Below are 24,101 nucleotides of genomic sequence, written 5' to 3'. Positions count from 1 at the left end.
AAAACCATAGCGCGGTTTTTAGCTCCGGCGCTCAGAGGAATTCTATGAGCACTGGAGCTGTTACCGCTGCGGTCAGCGCTAAAACCACACTACAGTTTTGTATAAGGGGGGGGGGGGAGTGTAAAAAAACCCATACAGAATTTCAATAATAATAATTTTTATTTTGCCCTTTTTCATGGTGAAATATACATGGTGTCAGGTCAAAAGCGCGCCGGGACAAAGGCACGCCCAGACAATTGAGCGCAGCGCAGAGGCGCGCGCCGCTCAAAATTACTGTTTTTAGGGCTCCGACGGGGGTGTGTGGGGGGGAACCCCCACTTTACTTAATAGACATCGCGCCGCGTTGTGGGGGGTGTGGGGGGTTGTAACCCCCCACATTTTACTGAAAATTTAACTTTTTCCCTGTTTTTAGGGAAAAAGTTAAGTTTACAGTAAAATGTGGAGGGTTACAACCCCCCAAACCCCCCCATAATGCCGGCGCGATGTCTATTAAGTAAAGTGGGGGGGTTCCCCAACAAAAACCCCCGTCGGAGCCCCTAAAAACTGTAATTTTCTTCAGCGCGCACCTCCATCTTGCGCTCAGTTGTCGGCGCGCGCCTTTGTCTTTCGCGCCATTGTCTATGAACCAATATACATGAGTACTTTAAAAACTCAAGGTAAATAATACCTAAATGCTTCTTCTAAATATAAAGAAATTCTGAAGGAATTGAACGTTTCACAGGCTTAAAACAGACTCAAAAGAAGATTCCTTTTTTTCCTCTAGTTAAATCGTTTCTTTGGCCTCTGTCTTCGCTTGATAGAAGTCAGTGAAATGTCTGCAAATACTCAAAGGTGGAAGGATCCATGTTGTTATCCCGGGACTGAAATTGACCCTGTCTCTAGCTAGGCTTACTGTCGCAAATTCTCTTCAAGGCTGGTTCTTTTGGTACAGGAAGGGAGGGAGGGAAGTAAAGGGTCCTGAAGCCTCAGGTAAACATCTATAATAATAAAATGCTAAGCGCGTATGCGCACTCTAACCACGTGTTCCCTAAGTCTTGATCTGTCGGGCTGTGGCGGTAGGAGTGCGCATGCACGCCAGACAAACCTCCCTACTCTCCACCTCGCGCCGCTGCGACTGAGGATAGCTGCCATGGCAACTTCAAAATTAAAAAAAAGCCCGGGCTCCACACCGAGATATGAGAACTGCTGCGCGCGCAAAGACAGAGAGGCAGGCGATTCAGGTACCCCGAGCACAATATGGAGCAAGGAGGTGATCGCGAGCTTTTCCCCGCCCCTCTCCAGCTTCGGGAAGGGATCGGGATAAATCTCGCACAGTGGCGACCCAGGATTACCTCTCATCCGGCAACGCAGAGAGAGTTCCCCCTGCCCCCCACACGCCAGGGCGTCGCACACCGATGACGTCAGAGGGGAGCTGTCAATCTGGAGCAAGCAAGGGGGGGGGGTGGTGGACAGCCAGGGAAAAAGAAAGACAGAAATACAGAAAGCGGCTAAGGAGAGAGAGAGAAAGAAATAAAGGCAGACATACACATATATTCTAGCACCCGTTAATGTAACGGGCTATAAGACAAATATTTTGCTTGGAGATGTGGGATCCACGAGGGTTCCTTCCTACACATATGGTGGGATTGTGTGGTTCTTGGTCCATTTTGGAAAGAGGTGGCAAGCACTTTGACCTCCCTGCTTGGAGATCTGGTAGAGGTGTCTCCTCAGTCGTGTCTTCTGGGGCTCTTTAATGAAAGAGAATATCCTTGGCAGACTAAAATACGTCGTTGGGGTCTGGCTGCTGCCAAATGCCTCATAGCTAACCACTGGAAAAACACTGCTGCACCCTTATTATCTGATTGGACGACTAGAATTTTGTCCATTGGGAGGATGGAGATGGCAGTGGCTATTCGTCGTCATAAGTTCCTGACACGATCTGTAACTTGGATCAAAATTAGAGACCTGTTGGATTCTTTATAGGGTATCCTCGGTCACTTCTGCCTGGTCTGCTCATTGGATGATGGGAGGGGTTCTGAGGGGGGGTCTACTAGGGGTAGGATGATGGGGAAGTGTGTGTTGCGGGGGGGGGGGTAAGGGTGGAAGGGGGGTTTGGGGCGCACTTAGTGTGGAGCAAGAGCATTTTTCTGTGATGAGCCTTATTAATAGTTGTTGACTTTGTTACTGAAGTGACTGAAGAATGCTGTATACTGTTAGTTGTATAATTTGAAAAATTGAAATAAAAATTTAAATATTAAAAAAAAAAAAAAAAAGACAAATATTTTGCTATGATGCCGTGAACAAATCTCTCCTGGCCCCTTTTCGACCTCAGGTCTGTATTTTTGGTTTTTTTTTCACTCGCATTGCATCCCTCAACCCAAGTTTCCTCTGAAAGAATGAAAACTCAGGTGCATTTTTGAATGTACAAAACCTCTAGCCAACGTTGCATCCTCCAGCCCGACCCCATTCCTGAGCCCACTGTGTTGGTCTTAATGCCTGTTTTCACAGAAAAAAAAAATGGCTTTTGAAAATCACCCTCTACATGTGAGCTGGATGCACTAAAGTCAGCGATCGTCGCTAAACCTATTCTCACAGCTTTAGCGACGATCGCTTTTACCGACCCGATGCGCAAAACGACCCACTGCGTGATTTTCCCCTCGTTGCCCATTTTCTAATCCGGCCATGCAAATTAACTAAAACCCCATGCAAAGTAGCCAAGCAATTGATTCACTAACATCGCTTGGCTATTCCCTCCCCCCCCCCCAAAAAAAAAAGGGATTTTAGTGATTGGAAAAACCGACTGGTGTAAATCTGTCGATAACTGTGTTACTGACAGGTCTGCCTGTTAGGTTTTTTTCGGGGGGTTTTCAGTGACACTGATATTTTGCATGTTTCACAAGCAAAATATCTGTCCCATTAAAAAAATGAAAAACAGTCCCCCACTGCTGATGACGGCCCTCCCTGATGACCCCCTGGCAAATGCAGCACAAGAAAAAATTGGCAGGAGGGTGCCCACTGCCTCCTGATACGCAGAACACTGCCATGCCATGCCATGCCCCACCTGCGCCAGCCCCCCCCAGCCACTGTCCCCCCATGAATCCCCCCAAATTGCAGGAGGGAAGCCCACTCCCACTTGCCAACGGACGCCCACCCATACCCCGAACCTCCCCGTGCCTTTTTAAAAAGTTGAAAGCAGGAAGCCCACTCTGAGGCTCTTGCTTCAGGCTGCCAGTCCAAAATAACAGGCCTTCCCCTCCACGGTGTATCATGTGATGCACAGGGAGGGGCTAAAGACCCTAATTGGTTCATATGCCTAAGGCCCCACTCCTTGGGATGCACTGGGGAGGGGGATGCCCATCATTTAGGACTGGCAGCCCGAAGCAGGAGCCTCAGAGTGGGCTTCCTGCTTTCAACTTTTTAAAAAGGCACGGGGAGGTTTGGGGTATGGTTCAGAGATGGGGGTGGGGTGTCTGGTGGCAGGAGGGAGTGGGCATCCCTCCTGCCATTTTGGGGGGGATTGGTCACATTTGCATGCAAATGATTTGCACCTCCGTGCTCGAGAATCGGCCAACAGCAATCCAGTCGGTATCTTTAGTGCATCTAAGCCATTGTCTCTCAGTGGCAGGTGTTAGAAATGCTTGACTTACTTATACCTCTTTCTTGCAGCGAGATCTGGATTTCACTATAGAGCTGGATTTCAAGGGCCAGCTCAGTAATGTGTCACTGTCTCATGACTACAGAATGCGCTAATGAAGAATGCGGAGGCGGAGAATGTCATCGGATCCTCACGTCCTTGTACTTGAAACAATGGGAATTGGTAACATCACTTGGAGAGTGTCTTCCAGAGAACGTTGGCCACGACGAAGGCATGGGACAATATGGGAACGAACGGACATTATCTTTGGTGGCTACCACCCCTCACAAAGAGAAGAGGCTGGCTCGTGCATTCTCTGGCTAAAAGCTGGACTACAACAGAGTTTAAAGATACGACACGACAGTGGTGACTGTGACATTTCTGGTTCTTCCAAGCTTTGCATGGTACAGCCGGGCAGACTTCCAAAATTTCTTACAAAACCATAAAAGGCTTAATTATCAAGACACGGTTCCTGAGGTTTGTGGCAAAACCATCTCTTGGAGAGATTATATCGCTTCATAAGCAGAGTTTTCAGCATAGCATTTGAGTAATTGAAGGTTATTAAATCCACTGTGCAAAGCAATCCTAAACTCCTAATAAATGCAGAAATTGCTGACTCTGTGCATCTGGGCTGTGAGCAGGTTTCTACGTTCACTCACTGTCCTCCACTGTAATTTTAGTGAAGTGTTTCAGGAAAACGCAGCAGATGCAACAGTGAGCTATGCTGAAAACAATGGCAGAAGAGGAGAATATTCCATCACCCGGTGATGAATTCCATCTTATTCTTTACTAGTTGTTTAGCCCGTTACATTAACGGGTGCTAGCAGCCCTTCTCCCTTATTTTTACCTCCTCCCTGTCCAGCAACACCTCCCCCCCTTTCCCTGCTCCCCCCATATAGCAGTAGCCCTTCTCCTTTTATCTCCCCCTGTCCAGCAGTACCCCTCCCATTCCCTCCTCCCCCTGTCCAGCAGTGGCTCTTCTCCTTTATGTCCTGCTCTCCCCCCTGTCCAGCAGTAGCCCCAGGAAAAGAGTGAGGATCACAGGACCAAAGCTTTTACTCCAATCCTCTTGATGTCTGACATCCAAGTAGGGGAAATCCACTCTCCCCCACCTCCTTGCTCCTGCTGCACTTCCTCCTCGGCTATACACACGCGCGCACACACACTTACATACAGCTCTCCGGCTCCTCACGCCCCTCCTCCACCTTCCACTTCTTCGGCGGGGGTCAACATTTTCTTTTCTTTTCGCGTGTTCCTCCATCACGGAAAAACAGCACTACCGGCCAACTTAGTCTCTTGCCGCCCCCTTCCCGCGGTCCCAACAAACATCCTTACTCCAGCAGGGGCCGCAGCACTCTAAACACGCTGCTTCGCGGCCTGCTACTGCCCTGATTTGCTCTGCCCGTGTCGGGCTGGAGTAAGGACGTTTGTTGGGACCGCAGGGTGGGAAGAGAAGAGGAGCGGCGGCAAGGAACTAAGGGAGCCAAAGGTAGGGTCGGATGGGAGGCTGAACAGGGGTTCGGGTGTGCCGGGGAGAGGAACGAAGACGACGCCGACGACCGGAGAGAGAGAGAGCCGCTGCAGTGTCTCTGAAGTTGAAAAAAACTTCGGCCCCTCTCCGTGCTCGGCTGCGGGGGGCTACAGCTTCCGCGGCCTGCAGCCGCCGACAGCCGCGGCGGCGACATCCGTCTTGACTTTTTTTTTTAGTTGAAAGTCCGACGCAGGCGGGGATCGTGAGAGTAGCCACCGCCGCGTCTTTCAAAGAACCGTAAGCCGCGCATGCGCACTTCCTATGTGTCGCTACAGCTCACGGAAAAGCGGCGCACACATAGGAAGTGCGCATGCGCGGCTTACCATTTTATTATATTAGATGTTTAACAAGGCTATCCTGTAAATTAAGCCCGTAAAGACCTTTTTACATATGGAAAAGAGGCTTTCTAGAACTCTCCCAAGGGTTTTGCTTTTATGTGACTCACGTGTAGGTGGTAATTCAGGCCTTTTTATCATCGGGCCTTTAATCCAGGCTTCTGCTTGGCATGGCTTCGTTTGTAACGCTAGTGAAAAGAAGGTTGCTTTATCCCTGTTCACAGTGAACGGCAGTGTTAGACTAAAGCCAACCGTACCGGCACCGAAATCCACACATTGTGCAAAATCGCCAACTTTCTTTTCCATGTCATGCCTCGTGCTCAAGTTTGAAGCTGCAAAATTAACCATCTTCCAGGTGCATATTTATTTTGTACTGCCAGCATTTAAGTGGTCAGGTCAGCGGCGCAGCTTTCAAAGTGTCTGCCGTGCTCTGAGCAGCACTGGTTATACTGGTAGTGCAGTGGGACAGTTACAAAGTCGCTCTCATATAGACTTACTGGGAGGATGTTCTACTGATTGCATATTCCAAAGGGAAAAATGGCAGAAAATGTCTAAAAATAACTCCCCAAAGGTCACCAGATCCCCTGGAGGTCCTTTCATAGGCGTGGAATGATTAGTTTCACCTCACTGTATAGGTTTCTTCCTAGTCCTGGCCCTAACACTTTGGAAATGATGTGGCATATCTGTGCAATTTCCCTGGTATACTACGAGGGTCATTTCATAAATAATTCACACTATTTTTTTTTTTTTTTTTTTTAATTTACATGTTTTTTTGGGGGGGGGGTTTTCAAGTATTTCGTTACAATCCTTCAATATTATCTCCCTGCTTTGCAATGACCGAGTCCCAACATCCAGGAAGCTTCATTATTCCATCCAAGACACCGTTTTGTTCAGTTGCTGAACGGCTCAGGTACCGGCGGAAAAAAGCTCTTCCAGAGATGCAAAATGATGTCCACGCATAGGCTGTTTCAACTCTGGAAAAAGGTCGAAGTCTGGTGGACTCATGTCTGGACGGCAGGGAGCATGAGGTAACACCTCCTAGCCGTATTCGCGTAGTTTTTCCAATGACGACATTCCCTATGTGCGGGCGAGCATTGTTGTGAAGAATGAGTGGCCCAACCACGAGCAACTGAGGTAGGATTTTGTGCATTTTTTTGCAAAAAATCACGATAATACACTGCTGTGACACTTCTTCCACGTGGAACTTTGCCTGTGATGGTGATGATGCCTTCATGATCATAAGCAAAAATCATCATTTGTTTGACTTTTGATTGAGCTCATCAAAATTTTTTTGGTCGTGAGGAAGATGGAGCTCTCCACTCGTTGGACTGTGATTTCAGCTCCGGCTCAAAGTCTCTGAACCACGTTTCATCAATAGCAACAATGCGACTCAAGAATGCCTGACCTTCAACGTTGAATCTTTCTTTCAGCACGGTTGCATTGTCCATGCATCTCTGATCGTCAACAGACACAATACCCGAGACACCTCCAGCCTCCATTTTCCACACTTGTCACAGCCACACTATATACACTACAGAGCTCCTAAGCCCACGTTCTGCTTCTTCAAGCTCTGAAGTGAAAGTGATAAAGGTTTACTGCAATTGCATCATCCACAATCCAATGTTGCCAACCTGTGCATTATTTATGAAATGACCCTCGTATGATTTGATCGGTATATTGGTTCTTGTGGACATCTTATTTTCGCACATTTCTTCAGTTTTCCTTGCCGTCTGACAAAAGCCGTAGAGCTCAGGCAGGTCTGCGTTGATGAACAGAAATCTCTCCTTCCATGGGTTTCTTGAGGCCCTGCAGTAGGAGCTGCTTAGAATAAACTTTCTGGATAACACAGAGCATTTTGATACAGAGAGCAATATACAAAGCCATTTATATACACAAAATAATGATGCCCCTGGATGAAATGGCTCTCTTGAAAACTCCCTGCTGAAATGCAGCTGAATGTATCACTTTCATTAGAGGAGAAGGAAAGATGGGGGAGATATGATACAGACGTTTAAATACTCGAAAGGTATTAATATAGAAACAAATCTTTTCCAAAGGAAAAACGATGAGATTTCGGGGTGACAGACCTAGGAGTAATGTTAGGAAATTCTTTTTCACGGAGAGGGTGGTGGATGGCTGGAATGCCCTCCCGAGGAAGGCGGTGGAGAGGAAAATGGTGGCAGAATTCAAATAAACACAGGGGATGAACACAGAGGATCTCTAATTAGAAAAGGAAAGGTCTAAATTGAAGAACTAAGGCCTATACTGGGCAGATTTGCCTGATCTGTGCCCCATATATAGCAATTCGGTTTAGGATGGTGCTGGGCAGACTTTTACGGTCTGTATCCCACAAATGACGAGATGATTTGGATAGGCTGGACTGAGCGACGGCAACTCCAGTAGTTGTAGGGTTACCAGACAATTCCTTCTTAGGAGGACATGTCTGGGGGCCTGGACGGCTTTTCAAACCTCGGCACTCTGTTCGGGATTTGAAAAGCTTCTATCAAATCGCCGTCGGGCATCCGCGCATGCCACATACATGCACACGCTTGCATGTGTGTGACATCATTGCGTGGCATCTGCTCATGCCGTGGATGCTCTCCTGCCCGACAAGAGCAGGCAGCGGGGGGGGGGGGGGGGAGCTAGAGCAGGATTGGGGCGGGACCGGGATGGGATGTGGATGGGTGGAACAAGGCGGGTCTAGGGGTTCCTGTTTTTCCAAACGGAAAATCTGGTAACCCTAAGTAGTTGAAACCTATGGATGGTACCGGGCCGACTTCTACTGTTTACGTCCCAGAAATATCAGAGGAAACAAAGACAACTTGGTCATGGATTTATAATGCGTGTGACTACTGGGCAGACTGAATGGACCGTTTAGGTCTTTCACTGCTATCATTTACTATTACCATTAAAAAGAGGTGTTCCTGTGGATGCATGTACAGGGGAGGGATTTATGGGGGGGGGGGGGGTAACAAACTAAGAAACACGTATGGGATTTCCAAAAGTATTTGGGCTGGTTTATCCCTTCCTGGCCACCTACGAAGTGCACAGAATCTTCAGAAACAGCCCAGAGAGGAAGTGGAGGAATGTAGGACCTTGTGCTGAGATTCGTTGGGGGAGGGGAACTCATTTGCATAAATCTGTAGGGGCCGTGTGCAAAGAGCACCGTCGCTTAATGGTAGGACCAGCCCTGCGCACCTTCGCATTTTCAAAGAGAATTCCTGCTGTGAATTAAAGAACCCAAGCTGGGCAACTCTATAGAGCTCCAAAACGGGGGCCACGGTGCACTCAGGTGCAATTCTGTTCTGCTGGGTAACTGCAAAGGGGGCAGTGACATGGGGGGAGGGGTCATGGGTATTCCAGCTATTGAAGTGCATGCTGGACAGACGCCTAATTGCTGAATTCATACCTACCATGGTGGCATCTAATTGCTGATTTATTCTATAAGGCATTAGGATAGCAGCTTAGCAGCTAGATTTGGGTGCCTAACCTTTAGCACCCTTTACAGAATCACCCCCCCAGGGTGGGATATAGAACCTTCCCCCAGAAAACCTAGCAACAGATCAAAGAGATATTCCAGCCCTCTCTTTGGTGACTGCAATGCGCTTCGAGGCAATGGCGCAGATTTTCAAAGTCACCAGAAGATAAACACTGATCCTGGCCTGCTTCACCACAGGACCGATTTGGACACTCTCTTCAGGACTCAGAGCAGGCTGTATGTTCATTGTTCCGAGAATAAAACTGAAAGGTTACTTGGACACACAAAGTCAGAGGCGTGAAGAAAGTACAAGAGGTTTATTACAGCATGCCGGACTCTAGTGCAGTTAACAGCCTGCCTACTAGAGTGTCAGAAACAGGAAATACACGGACTTTTATGCCCTTTTCGCAAACTAATATATGCAAAAACTACAATTTTCATTTGTTACTTCTATAATTTTTCTACAATTATTATTGGTCCTAAGCCAGCACTTATGATAGGTTCAGGGATAGAACTTATAGTCCTATAGGAAACTAGCTCATTTCTCTGCTTATCTAAATCTTACAGCTCTAAATGTTACATGTACAGAAGGGCAGTGTACATCATGGCTCAAACTCTTATCTATTTAGCTTACAATGTGGTAAGGCAGAGACATAAATTTCAGGCAGATGAGGTCAATAGATTGTACACTGTTTTCAGCCAGAGCAATATTTTAAACACTATGGAGCGAAGGAGGAACCTATATGAGGGGGTGGCAAAAAGTTCTCAGCCCAACCAACTTCCTAAATTCTGATTGTTATTTTGCCATTAGCTGAAAGAGTGTTATTTTATTGTGCAAAGTGCCAATTTGCAGAACTGTAAATGTTATGATTTGGCATTAGTTAAGATCATTGATTGAACCATGTCAATGAAAAGTTGGAATTTTCAAGTGTGGAACTCCAAGCCGCCATGAAGCTCCTGTTCCTGCAGAAGAAAACTCTAAAGGAAATCCATGAATATATAAGGCAAACATTGAGTGACAAATGCCCATCATACTCCATAGTGAAGAAATGGTGTGCAAACTTTCTGGGTGGAGATTTCAAGACCGAGGATGCAGCAAGGTCTGGGAGGCCTCAAACAGTGTCAGCTCCTGAAATTGTTGACCATATCCATGATCTGTTGTTGGAAGATTGGCAAATATCGGCTAGCACAATTGCTGAGGTACTCCAGATCTCCAGGGAATGTGTTGGGTGTATAATTCACGAGCAGCTGGGTATGCAGAAGCTGTCGGCCAAGTGGGTGCCCAAATGCTGATGAGAAACGACGTCACGCGGACACTTCCAAGTTGATTTTGCAGCATTTGCACTGAGCTGGTGCCAACGTTTTGGAACGACTAGTTACTATTGATGAAACACTATGATCCTGAGACAAAACAACAGTCCATGCACTTGTGGCACTCAGGTTCTCCAAGGCCAAGGAAATTCAAGACCCAAAAATCAGCAGGAAAGGTCAAGGCCACAGTGTTTTGGGATCAGGAAGGTGTTGCAATGACTGACCATCTACCGAGGGGCCAAACAGTTAATGCAGAATACTACTGTAAGTTGCTGTGCCGATTAAAGGAGGCATTGGAAGAAAAAAGAAGAGTGAAACTGCGGAAGGAAGTTCTCTTATTGCAAGATAATGCACCTGCTCACAAGGCTGACCATCCACCCTACTCTCCAGATCTTGCTTCATAAAAAGAGTTTGAAAGGTGAGAATTTTTGAGTGATTCAGAGGTGATTGCAGCAGCGGAGCAGTATTTCAGTGACCAGACATCAGAGTATGTTTTGGAAGGGTTACAGACATGATGTTCCAAGTACTTAGGGGTGAATATGTGGAATAACTTGTAAGCTTAATGGCTCCACGTCATTTTCCTTCTTGGTTGGGCTGAGAACTTTTCAGCAGCCTCTCATAAATCTGATATAGGGGAGGTTTTTTTTAAAAAAAAATTTTTTAAAATAATGAAATAAGGTTTAGGAAACACCTGTATATACAATTATGTCTGTAATAATAATAATAATAATAATAACAGCTTATATACCGCAATACCGTGAAGTTCTATGCGGTTTACAAAAGATTAAGCAAAGGTACAAATTGACTGACTTCAAGAGGGGAAGAAGAAAGAGAAGTAATAAAACAGCATATGTACTTTGTAGCACTTTAGAAATGGTAAATAGTAGCAGAGCAATATTTCCTTCTAGGCAAAGATAATTTGGGCAAAGGCTGGAAGAATGGTGTAACCCCAGCATCTCTTTAGAACACCCTCATCACTGCTGGGAGGAGCCTAAAATCCTTATGGAGTGGTCTTCTAATAATGACCTTTTGGGAAGTGCCAGTGGAACAATGGCAGACTTGCTGGAATGAGTTCGTTGGCAAGGGAAAGTGATCTCTGAGTTATCTGCAAGGCTAAATAACCATTGACACGCAGCTGCGTGGCATCTTGCCCTAAGACTCTGAAGTCTGGCGTGGAAACACGCTACTGCGGTCTTTCTCCATTGCACACATCGCCAGCTGGAAGCAGAATCCCTTGGTGGATGGGGGGAGGTGAAGATGAGACGAATACGAAAAATGAGAGACCAATGAAGAGGTTGATCGGATGAGCTAATTCACAAAACAGAACCCAAATTGAAAGAATAAAATAATTCTTTTTTTATTCTTAACCTCTTGGGAAGTATATTAGTTGTAACAACGTAACCTTATACCAGTGGTCTCAAACTTGCGGCCCGGGGGCCACATGCGGCCCGCCAGGTACTATTTTGAGGCCCTTGGTATTTTTATCATAATCACAAAAGTAAAATAAAACAGTTTCTTGGTCATATGTCTCTTTAGCTATAAATGACAATATTATTATTAATACTTAGCCAAAAGGAAAGATTTATAAACTATAAAGAGTTTTACCCCATGCAAAATTGTCATTTCTTTAATAAGACATTAACTATTTTTTTCTGAGGCCCTCCACCTACTGTCAAATCCAAAATGTGGCCCTGCAAAGGGTTTGAGTTTGAGACCACTGCCTTATACCATAGACGTGCCAACAAAAAGGACCAAAACTGTGTGATGTGAGCTGGTCCTCAGTAATCACAACTCCAAAAGACTTTCATAGAGTTGGAAGCTTCATAACCCAGGTGGGTTTAATAAGCGTCATCCATCTTTGGACCTGTTTGTGGTTTGAGGTGCAAAATCAGAACCAAAGTAACACACCTAACTAAAACGTTGCCCTGGGCTAATTAGCTTTTAAAATCCGACAGTAATGCATTTCTGGAAAAATAATATTGCAAAATTAGAGTATCAAGCTCGTATATATTTGTGGATTTGGAAGGTACAGGGACTGCATGGTTCGGAGAGATGGCGATTCTCCATTTATCTACTGAAGCTCCTGAGGCTTAAGACCCATGGAAGGAGGGTTTTATTCCAGTGATCTGTAGCTGTTGATTCTAAAGCATTTAAAAGATTTTTTTTTATAAAGCAAACCCCAAAATACAGCAGAACTTGGCTGGGTTCTGCTTCCTTCCCATTGCAGTGACATTGTACTAGTTCTCCAAAACAGAGTCTGGAGAGTGAAGTGATAGAGTTAAACCCCTGCCCCCCCCCCCCAAAAAAAAAATAAAAAAAATAACGATAGGCTTGGAATCCCATAGTAAAGAAAGAAAAGAAACATTTTGATGTATATGTGGGGGGGGGGGAGGGGGGCTTTTACCCTCTGCCTTGCAGTACTGCTCTCTGCTAGAGTATTTCCAGTGATATTATCTACAAGTGGTTACGGAGTAGAAAATGACACAGGGACAAATTTGTCCCTGCCCCCGCAAGAACTCAATTTTCCCATCCCGTCCCCATGAGCTTTGTCGCTGTCCCATTCCTGTGAGCTCTGCCTTGACCACACAAACCTCGAGCACTTATGATATGAAAGGGTTTGAGGCTTGTGCAGACGAGGACGGAGCTTGCAGGAACGGGGCAGGGACAGGAAAAGGACAGGACGGGAAAATGAGATCCCACGGGAACAGGGAAAATTTGTCCCCGTGTCATTCGCTATTACGGAGGTTGCAGACAGGCTCACTTTATAAACAGGAAGGAAAGGCACATTCCTGCATTCACCTATCTATGTACCTTTAGCAAACGCCTTCTCAAAAGCTGCCACACAGTTCCACCTGCGCCAAGGCGGAAGTAACTTTATGCGTCTGTGCCGGGAAGAATCAACACAAATGCATGAATTTTATAAATTACTTTTCATAAGTGACCACCCTTGGGAATGACTGTGTTACACTGCAGAAAAGTAGGCTCTAAGCTTTCCTAGTGAGCAATTCCATAAGGAGGCACCACGATTGTTTAGGAACGACCAGAAGACCAGCTTAGACACACAAACACAGACAGATAACTGACAGTAGTCTGGCTACACCTCTCTCCCTGGGATAATCCCCATGAGCGAATCATGGAAGGACGCAAGGAAGCCAACAATACTTTTGAAAAGCTGTTTTACCCTCTCGCTGGTGTAGGACCATGCGGCAGAGCTCCCCCATTCAAATTAGGAACAGGTAGGCTAGAAATGGTTTCAATATGTGTATAAGGGTGGGGCAGTGGTTAAAGCTACAGCCTCGGCACCCTGAGGTGATAGCTTCAAACCCACAGGGCTCCTTGTGACCCTGGGCAAATCACTTAATCCCCCCATTGTCCCAGGTACATTAGATAGATTGGGAACCCACCATAACAGACAGGGAAAAGTGTTTGAGTACCTGAATAAATTTATATAAACTGTTCTGTGCTCTCTGGGGAGAACCGCATAGAAAATTGACTAAATAAATAGTGTGAAGAGTTTCAGCCTCTGATAAGCAGAGCTGGCATTGTGACATCATAATGCGTCATTCCACCAATAAGAGCCAACCTCATCAGTGATGTCACAATGACTGGATTGCCCTTTACTTGGCTCACTTTTTCTGCATTTTGATTTCTAGAGTGGTGCAGTGGTTAAAGCTACAGCCTCGGCACCCTGAGGTTCTGGGTTGAAGTCCACGCTGCTCCTTATGACCCTGGGCAAGTCACTTAATCCCCCCATTGCCCCAGGTACATTCGATAGATTGTGAGCCCACTGGGACAGTCAGGGAAAAATGCTTGAGCACCTGAATAAATTCATGGAAACCATTCTGAGCTTCCCCTGGGAGAACGGTATTGAAAACGGAATAAACTTTACGAACAAACAGGACTGTATCTGCATAAAACATTATTTGTAATTCAGTTGTTGAGCAGGTTGATGTCTTTCACGACTCCCTGAGTTATCATACCAGGCCATAAAAACTTTGACTAACGGAGGTCATTTATTCTATACCAAGCCAAAGCTAAGCCTAGAGGGAGCGTCATCGCTTCCACCGTCTCGAGGACCTGTTGCAAAACCCTTCCTCCGTCTGCTCTGCTGCCTTTCAGAAACTAAAGGCTACTCACGTCGATGATGCTGGCTCTACATATTGAAAATTAATCGAGTGTTCCCGGCGTCTTTGCTACTGCCAAGCACTCCCCCGAGGTTCATGTTTGATTTGCTCACTCACTTCTAGCCTGAGAAGATAATTGGATTACAAAACTGTACAGGCTAGGAATGGAGGGAGAGATCCTGACCTGAAACTCCGTTTTTCATTCCACAATCACAGCTGAAAACTGAATAGATCCCCAAATACAACCCCAGACATTAAACCTCCTGAAACATTTCTATTACTTGAGGGGGGGGGGGAGGGTTTTGGAGCAATCTAGAATGCCCTGCATATCCTCAAGGAAGCACAAGGTGCAGTTTAAGGGGACATTATTATTATTAGAATCTATTTACTGCCTTTTTGAAGAAATTTCTCCAAGTGATGCAGAGCAAAAATAAACTGGGTGCAGGTAACGTGTGATGAAAACAGTAAAAGAAACATTCCAATAATAAAAGTTAGGGGTTACCAGATTTTTACGTATGGAAAATCCGGATGCCTAGCCCCGCCCTCAAATTCCACCCATCCCCACCCACTCCATGCCCCAGTCTCGCCCCTAGCCCTGCCCCCTCAGGGTAAATCCGGACGTCTGCTAACCCTAATAATGGTGCACCTTGCAACATCGTCTGCTATGTCCCATGTCAACATAGCTCACGTTAAAACATCTTAGAGCAGGGGGGGGTCCAACCTGCGGCCCGAGGGCCACATGCGGGCCCCGTGAAGTATTTTGTGCGGCCCCGGTCAAGGGTGATGCAGTGTTTTCCTCTGCTGCCCTCGGGTGTTTACCGTCTTGCCGGCTCCCTCCTCTGTCTTGCTGCAGCGTTTGAGCATTTGTGCCAATGCGGCCCAGGGAAGCCAAAAGGTTGGACACCCCTGTCTTAGAGGGAGTAAGTGGGTTCTAGTTTAGGGTGCAACACGCAGACAGACATGATACGGAGCAAAGGAGTTTGATAAGCTGGACTAACTTAACCCTTTGAGCCATTGTTAGGGTTACCAGATTTTTGGGAACAAAAATACGGACCCATGGCCCCGCCCCCTAAGCTCACCCCGTTCTGCCCGAGTCACGGTCTGTTCCGCCCCCCCCCCACCCCTCTCCCCAGCCCTGCCTCCTCGACTTCGACCGGAAGACATGTCCGGGGAAATCCGGACCTCTGGTAACCCTAGCCATTGTTGCAGAGCTGGGGTCATTTTGATCCCATTGGGCCTTCCGGGGTTAAGGGAAAAAAGTTGCACTTGGGTTCATAAACCCCCTAACTCAGTATAGTGGAGGCAGCTTCCCACACACACTACCACAGAATGAGTGACAGCAGCGCATGCTTCTCCCCTCCTCCCCCCCCCCTAAAGAGCAGGTAGCGCATTCTTCCCTGTGCACTCCCCTGATATTCTGGAGTGACCGCCTTCCATAGTTGAGAGGGTCAGTCTCCCTGTTCCAGCAATGCCGCGATACGAACACCTGTCTTTGGAACCTGAACTCAGCCAGCTCATCAGGCACGTCCCTTAATGGCTTTCAGAGGGCAGTGACATCGTCAGTAGTTTGACATGAGCCAAAACTGTGTTGATGGCTTTGAACAGGGAAAAAAAGAGCCCCCCCAAAAACAGTCCTCAGAAATAAATCATTTACTCTCCCTTTTACAAAAGCGTAGCGTGGTTTTTAGCACTGGCCACGGCAGTGAAAGCTCTTACGCCCATAGAATTCCTATGAGCGTCAGCACTGTTACCGCCGCGGCCAACGCTAAAACCACGCTATGGTTTTGTATAGGAGGGGGTGGGGGAGTGAAGATCTTATTCTCCAAAAATCCTTCTGACTAAACAAACATCCCCACAATATTTATTCCTCACCGACACAAATTCATGTTTTGCCATCCAGACTCCCACTTCTGCTATGAGCCGAATCCGCAGAGGTGGGAGCGGGGAAGCCGCCGTGAAACAGCCTGGATGGCGAAACATGAATTTGTATCACTTCCCCAATGCGATTAAAAATAAGTTATCATTCTTATTTATGAAATTATTGCAGTATGTTTGAAAGTGAATTTTTGAAAAGATTTTTCAGAAAAATATGAAATATAAAAGGCAACTTTTGGTAAAAAAAAAAAAAAAAAAGTTAAGCAAATGGACTGACGATGAATGCGGTGAACTGGGTTATCGCTGATTTCATTTTGATGCTCTCACCTTGGCAGTCAAGTTTCAAGTTTTAATAAAAATTTGATACAGGCAATGATTAAGACTTCTAAGTGAGTTACAATTAAAAGAACATAAGCAGTGCCTCTGCTGGGTCAGAGCAGAGGTCCATCGCGCCCAGCAGTCCACTCACGCAGTGGCCCATCAGGTCCAGGACCTGTATAGTAACCCTCTATCTATACCCCTCTATCCCCTTTTCCTTCAGGAAATCGTCTAATCCCTTCTTGAACTCCAAAACCGTACTCTGTCCTATCACACCCTCTGGAAGCTCATTCCAGGTGTCCACCACCCTTTGGGTGAAGAAGAACTTCCTAGCATTGGTTCTGAATCTGTCCCCTCTCAATTTTTCCAAATGCCCTCTCGTTCTTGTAGTCTTCGAACGTTTGAAGAATCTGTCCCTCTCCACTTTCTCTGTGCCCTTCATGATCTTGTAAGTCTCTATCATGTCCCCTCTAAGTCTTCGCTTTTCAAGGGAAAAGAGCCCCAGTTTCTCTAATCTTTCAGCATATGAAAGGTTTTCCATACCCTTTATCAATCGTGTCGCTCTTTTCTGAACCCTCTCGAGTATCGCCATATCCTTCTTAAGATACAGCGACCAATATTGGACGCAGTACTCCAGATGCAGGCGCACCATCGCCCGATACAACAGCAGGATAACCTCTTGGTTCATAGACAATTGCGCGCAAGACAATCGCGCGCGGACAAAATCGCGCAGACAACTCAGCACGAGACAACTGAGCGCAAGACAAATGAGCGGAAGACAATTGAGCGTCAAGACAAGTGAGCGCAAGTAACCATAGTAACGAAAATGCATTCACGTGACTTATATTTAAATGCTGTTCGGAGAATATATATAATGAGGAAACGTAACCATAGTAACGAAAATGCATTCACGTGACTTATATTGAAAACGCAAAGAGTCAAGGGAATCATACTGAACACGCGTTGACGTGATCACGTGTTAACATGACGTGTCAATGTGCTGTACGTGCGCGTGTCCTTCGATCGCCAAGCGGCCTCTAGTGGCGCGCTGAATGCGCTGAATTGTCATTGCACTCAGTTATCTTGTGCTAAATTGTCTTGCGCTCAGTTATGGTTGCGCTGAATTGTCTTGCGCGCAATTGTCTGTGAGCGCCATTGTCTTAGCACTGAGTTGTCTGCGCGATTTTGTCCGCGCGCGATAGTCTTGCGTGCTTTTGACCTGTCACCTAACCTCTTTCATTCTGGCTGTAATACCTTTCTAATACCTAGCATTCTATTTGCCTTCTTAGAGGCCGCTGCGCGCTGTGCCGACGTCTTCATTGTCTTGTCCACTATTACCCCCAAGTCCTTTTCTAGGGTGCTTTCACCCATTACCAGCCCTCCCAGCTGTACTTCGGGTTTCTGTTTCCTACATGCAAGACTTTACATTCAACTTCATCTGCCATCTCTTCGCCCACTCTTCTAGTTTGTTCAGGTCCCTTTGTAAATCCTCTTTAGTCCCAACTCCACTAAATAGTTTGGTGTCGTCTGCGAATTTTATTACTTCGCACTTCGTCCCTGTTTCTAGATCATTTATAAATACATTGAACAGCAGCGGTCCGAGTAAAATAAAGGGAGTTGACAAAAAAAAAATGTACAATCATATTTTTTTTCATTTTAAAATTTAGAGCTCCTTTTAGAAAGGCGTGCTAGCGGTTTTGGTGCATGCTTAGCGCACGCTAGCCGCTACCGCCTCCTTTTAAGCAGGCGGTAATTTTTCAGCTAGCACGCGCAAGCCTTGTGGGTGCGCTAAAAAGGCTAGCGCGCTTTAGTAAAAGGAGCCCTTAGAAAAATAGAGGTGCGCTGATTTAGTGCGCTCTAAATGCTAAAGCGGCCATTATATTCTATGAACGCGTTAGTATTTTGCATGCGCTAAATTGTCTGGCGTGCCTTAGTAAAAGACTCCCCTAGTCATTAATATAACGAAACGGACTAACATGACACGAAAAGTATTAGGAGAAATAGATAAAAGTTTCATGGAAAAATCAAAGCTTAAGAATTGCCATTTGAGATGACCCTTACAACGGTCAAGATTTTTTTCTTCTCGTCCTGGAGAATTTTCGTCAGAAGGGATTTCCAGAAACAAGGAGGACGTCCGGGTTTGGCTTCCATGGAAAGGACATCTCAATCCATCCTCCTTTTTCTGGAGCCATTATGGTATGCTGAGACTGGAGTCGGTGCAAAGAATGGCCACCCGGATGGTCTCGGGACTCAAGGATCTACCATACGAAAAACGGCTTGACAAATTACAGCTATACTCGCTCGAGGAGCGCAGAGAGAGGGGAGACATGATCGAGACGTTCAAGTATCTTACGGGCCGCATCGAGGCGGAGGAAGATATCTTCTTTTTCAAGGGTCCCACGACAACAAGAGGGCATCCGTTGAAAATCAGGGGCGGGAAACTACGAGGTGACACCAGGAAATTCTTTTTCACTGAAAGAGTGGTTGATCGCTTGAATAGTCTTCCACTACAGGTGATTGAGGCCAGCAGCATGCCTGATTTTAAGGCCAAATGGGATCGGCACATGGGATCTATTCACAGGGCAAAGGTAAGGGAAGGGACATTAAGGTGGGCAGACTAGATGGGCCGTGGGCCCTTATCTGCCGTCTATTTCAATGTTTCTATGTATCTATGTTTATGTTTCTATTTGGCATGTGGGATCTCTTCATGGAGGTAGTTAGGGGGGGTGGGCCATTAGGGTGGGCAGACTAGATGGGCCGTGGGCCCTTATCTGCCGTCTATTTCTATGTTTCTATGTATCTATGTTTATGTTTCTATTTGGCATGTGGGATCTCTTCATGGAGGTAGTTAGGGGGGGTGGGCCATTAGGGTGGGCAGACTGGATGGGCCGTGGCCCTTATCTGCCGTCTATTTCTATGTTTCTATGTTTCTATGTTTATGTTTCTATTTGGCATGTGGGATCTCTTCATGGAGGTAGTTAGGGGGGGTGGGCCATTAGGGTGGGCAGACTGGATGGGCCGTGGCCCTTATCTGCCGTCTATTTCTATGTTTCTATGTTTATCTCCGAAGCTCTGTCCACAGAGCTATCCGGACCCACGGAGAATGTGATTTGGTAAATTGCAGATGGTTTAAGAGGCTTAGCAGTGCCCCAGTCAGCTACAATCATATATTTATTATTTGAGAATAACTCCACACCAGAGGTAATGCAACAACATTTTAATTAGAGACGACAGTGCAAAATGAAATGGACCTTGAGCAGGAAAGGCACAAAGCAGAGCCCAGTAAATCATTAGCACTCACAAATTATGAAAAACCTCTTTAGGAATATAATTTAATCACAGAAAAGAATTGCTCTGGATAAGGTGCTTTTTTTATGCAGAGTAAAAGTGATTCATTTCAGTCCGCTTCTCATCTTTCTTCAGTCACCATAAATGGACTTCCCCCTTACAAAAATCATCTCTTTCGGAGTGCAAACGCACTTTGCCCCATTTTCAGCGGCTAATCTCCTGCTGAACATCCTGGTAACCCACTATGTTGCACAATGCCAGTATCCATTGGCCGACCAATTAAGTCTTGTGCCTGAATAGCAGGCCAGCAGATGAATTTCAGCTTGGTCAACTATGTCTATGCACTACCATTTATCACCTATATAGCGCTGAAAGGCAAATGCAGCACTCTACATTTTGACATTTATAGATGGTCCCTGCTAAGAAGAGCTTACAATCTAATTTGGACAGACAGACACAACATATAGGGCTGGGGATGCAGAACCCAAGGTGAGAGGCGTTAGGAGGTAAAGCACATTCAAAGAGGTGGGCTGACATTTATACACGATCCCTGTTAGGAAGAGCTTACAATCTAACTCGGACAGACAGACACGACATATAGGGCTGGGGATGCAGAACCCAAGGTGAGAGGAGTTAGGAGTCGAAAGCACTCTCAAAGAGGTGGGTTGACATTTATACATGGTCCCTTCTCAGAAGAGCTTACAATCTAACTTGGATAGGGCTGGGGTGCAGAACCCAAGGTGAGAGGAGTTAGGAGTCGAAAGCACTCTCAAAGAGGTGGGCTCACATTTATAGACAGTCCCTGCTCGGAAGAGCTTACAATTTAACTCAGACAGACAGACACGACATATAGGGTTGGGGATGCAGAACCCAAGGTGAGAGGAGTTAGGAGTCGAAAGCACTCTCAAAGAGGTGGGTTGACATTTATACATGGTCCCTTCTCAGAAGAGCTTACAATCTAACTTGGATAGGGCTGGGGTGCAGAACCCAAGGTGAGAGGAGTTAGGAGTCGAAAGCACTCTCAAAGAGGTGGGCTCACATTTATAGACAGTCCCTGCTCGGAAGAGCTTACAATTTAACTCAGACAGACAGACACGACATATAGGGTTGGGGATGCAGAACCCAAGGTGAGAGGAGTTAGGAGTCGAAAGCACTCTCAAAGAGGTGGGTTGACATTTATACATGGTCCCTTCTCAGAAGAGCTTACAATCTAACTTGGATAGGGCTGGGGTGCAGAACCCAAGGTGAGAGGAGTTAGGAGTCGAAAGCACTCTCAAAGAGGTGGGCTCACATTTATAGACAGTCCCTGCTCGGAAGAGCTTACAATTTAACTCAGACAGACAGACATGACATATAGGGTTGGAGATGCAGAACCCAAGGTGAGAGGAGTTAGGAGTCAAAAGCACTCTCAAAGAGGTGGGCTCACATTTATACACGGTCCCTTTTAGGAAGAGCTTACAATCTAACTTGGACAGACAGACACGACATATAGGGCTGGGGATGCAGAACCCAAGGTGAGAGGAGTTAGGAGTCGAAAGCACTCTCAAAGAGGTGGGTTGACATTTATACATGGTCCCTTCTCAGAAGAGCTTACAATCTAACTTGGATAGGGCTGGGGTGCAGAACCCAAGGTGAGAGGAGTTAGGAGTCGAAAGCACTCTCAAAGAGGTGGGCTCACATTTATAGACAGTCCCTGCTCGGAAGAGCTTACAATTTAACTCAGACAGACAGACACGACATATAGGGTTGGGGATGCAGAACCCAAGGTGAGAGGAGTTAGGAGTCGAAAGCACTCTCAAAGAGGTGGGTTGACATTTATACATGGTCCCTTCTCAGAAGAGCTTACAATCTAACTTGGATAGGGCTGGGGTGCAGAACCCAAGGTGAGAGGAGTTAGGAGTCGAAAGCACTCTCAAAGAGGTGGGCTCACATTTATAGACAGTCCCTGCTCGGAAGAGCTTACAATTTAACTCAGACAGACAGACACGACATATAGGGTTGGGGATGCAGAACCCAAGGTGAGAGGAGTTAGGAGTCGAAAGCACTCTCAAAGAGGTGGGTTGACATTTATACATGGTCCCTTCTCAGAAGAGCTTACAATCTAACTTGGATAGGGCTGGGGTGCAGAACCCAAGGTGAGAGGAGTTAGGAGTCGAAAGCACTCTCAAAGAGGTGGGCTCACATTTATAGACAGTCCCTGCTCGGAAGAGCTTACAATTTAACTCAGACAGACAGACATGACATATAGGGTTGGAGATGCAGAACCCAAGGTGAGAGGAGTTAGGAGTCAAAAGCACTCTCAAAGAGGTGGGCTCACATTTATACACGGTCCCTTTTAGGAAGAGCTTACAATCTAACTTGGACAGACAGACACGACATATAGGGCTGGGGATGCAGAACCCAAGGTGAGAGGAGTTAGGAGTCGAAAGCACTCTCAAAGAGGTGGGTTGACATTTATACATGGTCCCTTCTCAGAAGAGCTTACAATCTAACTTGGATAGGGCTGGGGTGCAGAACCCAAGGTGAGAGGAGTTAGGAGTCGAAAGCACTCTCAAAGAGGTGGGCTCACATTTATAGACAGTCCCTGCTCGGAAGAGCTTACAATTTAACTCAGACAGACAGACATGACATATAGGGTTGGAGATGCAGAACCCAAGGTGAGAGGAGTTAGGAGTCAAAAGCACTCTCAAAGAGGTGGGCTCACATTTATACACGGTCCCTTTTAGGAAGAGCTTACAATCTAACTTGGACAGACAGACACGACATATAGGGCTGGGGATGCAGAACCCAAGGTGAGAGGAGTTAGGAGTCGAAAGCACTCTCAAAGAGGTGGGTTGACATTTATACATGGTCCCTTCTCAGAAGAGCTTACAATCTAACTTGGATAGGGCTGGGGTGCAGAACCCAAGGTGAGAGGAGTTAGGAGTCGAAAGCACTCTCAAAGAGGTGGGTTGACATTTATACATGGTCCCTTCTCAGAAGAGCTTACAATCTAACTTGGATAGGGCTGGGGTGCAGAACCCAAGGTGAGAGGAGTTAGGAGACGAAAGCGCTCTCAAAGAGGTGGACCTTGAACACTGCCAGAGACAGAACCCGCTGTAGGGATTTGTTCCAAGCATATGGTGCAGCAAGGCAGAAGGGATGGAGTCTGGAGTTGGCAACTGAAGAGAAGGGCACAGATAGGAGGGACTTACCAGCCGAGTGGAGATCACAGGGGGAGTGAAGAGAGAGAGCGAGGGGCAGCTAAGTGAGGGCCTTTGTAGATCACCTGCAATTCAATGCCAGTGGCTGATATGACCCCAGCTGAATTTCCAGGTTCTAGCTGAACCTTCAGAGGAGCCAACGGTATGAATATCAGCCCCACTCATCTCTTTCAGAGTGGAACTTTCCAATGCTTTCATCCCATTTGGGGGAATGGGGACTGGAGGATTGTGACTTGCCCATGGTCACAAGGGGCAACACTGGGATTTGATCTCACAACCTCTGGGTGCAAAGGCAGCAGCTCACCCAGCGAGCCACAGCAATTTATCTGTCTGATCCTTTCTTCGACTGTCCCATTGGTGTGCAGGTGTTACGGTCTTTTTCTGTTGTCATGTTCTATGCTTCTACGTATTTGGGTTTTCCTTTTCACAAAATATATCTCTGCCTATTTAGAATAATTTCCTAAAGTGCGTTCAGGGATACTAGGTTATAGATACAAGGCCAGAAAAAGGTACAAAATTAATATAAAGTAGAACTGAGCTCTTAAAGGTAACAAACCTATAGAGAGTGATCTAGAGCAATGTTCTTCAACCACTGGTCCATGGACCGGTGCCGGTCCACAGAAATTTCCTGCCGGTCCACAGGGCCAGCATGTGCATTAGGCTAAAAACTGTGTTCTTTAACTGCCGGTCCGCGGTGCGATCGATGCGTTGTTAATAAGATTATATTGTGTGTATATATGAATGGAAAAAATAGTGTTACAATTAGGACTATGGGGGCAGGGTCTGGGGTGGATATTGGGTAGAGATGGGCAGGGTCTGGCCCACAACTTAGCCCAGTGTTCTTCAACCGCTGGTCTGCGGACCGATACCGGTCCACAAAATAATTCTTTTATTTCTGCCGGTCCATAGTTGTAAAAAGGTTGAAGAACACTGATCTAGAGGATGTTTATAAAAATGCTCAGAGATGTAAAACTCTGAAGGGAAGGCTGAAAAACCTCCCTTGGGTAAAGAGTTTACCTTCCAGT

At 46.4% G+C, this 24,101-nt stretch overlaps 1 protein-coding gene across 1 annotated transcript in view; it reads left to right on the top strand.

Moving 5' to 3' along the window:
• Positions 1 to 4,161, top strand: part of PRMT8 (protein arginine methyltransferase 8) — a 72,397-nt gene extending 68,236 nt beyond the window's left edge. The window contains exon 10 of the mRNA XM_033952858.1: positions 3,646 to 4,161. Coding sequence (XP_033808749.1) covers positions 3,646 to 3,729 — 84 coding nt within the window. The 3' untranslated portion in view covers positions 3,730 to 4,161. The remainder of the gene's footprint in view (positions 1 to 3,645) is intronic.
• Positions 4,162 to 24,101: the final 19,940 nt, after the last annotated feature.

Source organism: Geotrypetes seraphini, chromosome 7 (assembly GCF_902459505.1).
Source record: "Geotrypetes seraphini chromosome 7, aGeoSer1.1, whole genome shotgun sequence".
NCBI classification, from domain to species: Eukaryota; Metazoa; Chordata; class Amphibia; order Gymnophiona; family Dermophiidae; genus Geotrypetes; species Geotrypetes seraphini.
The sequence above is the reverse complement of the archived record's forward strand: the minus strand, read 5'-3'. Positions and strand labels throughout refer to the sequence as shown.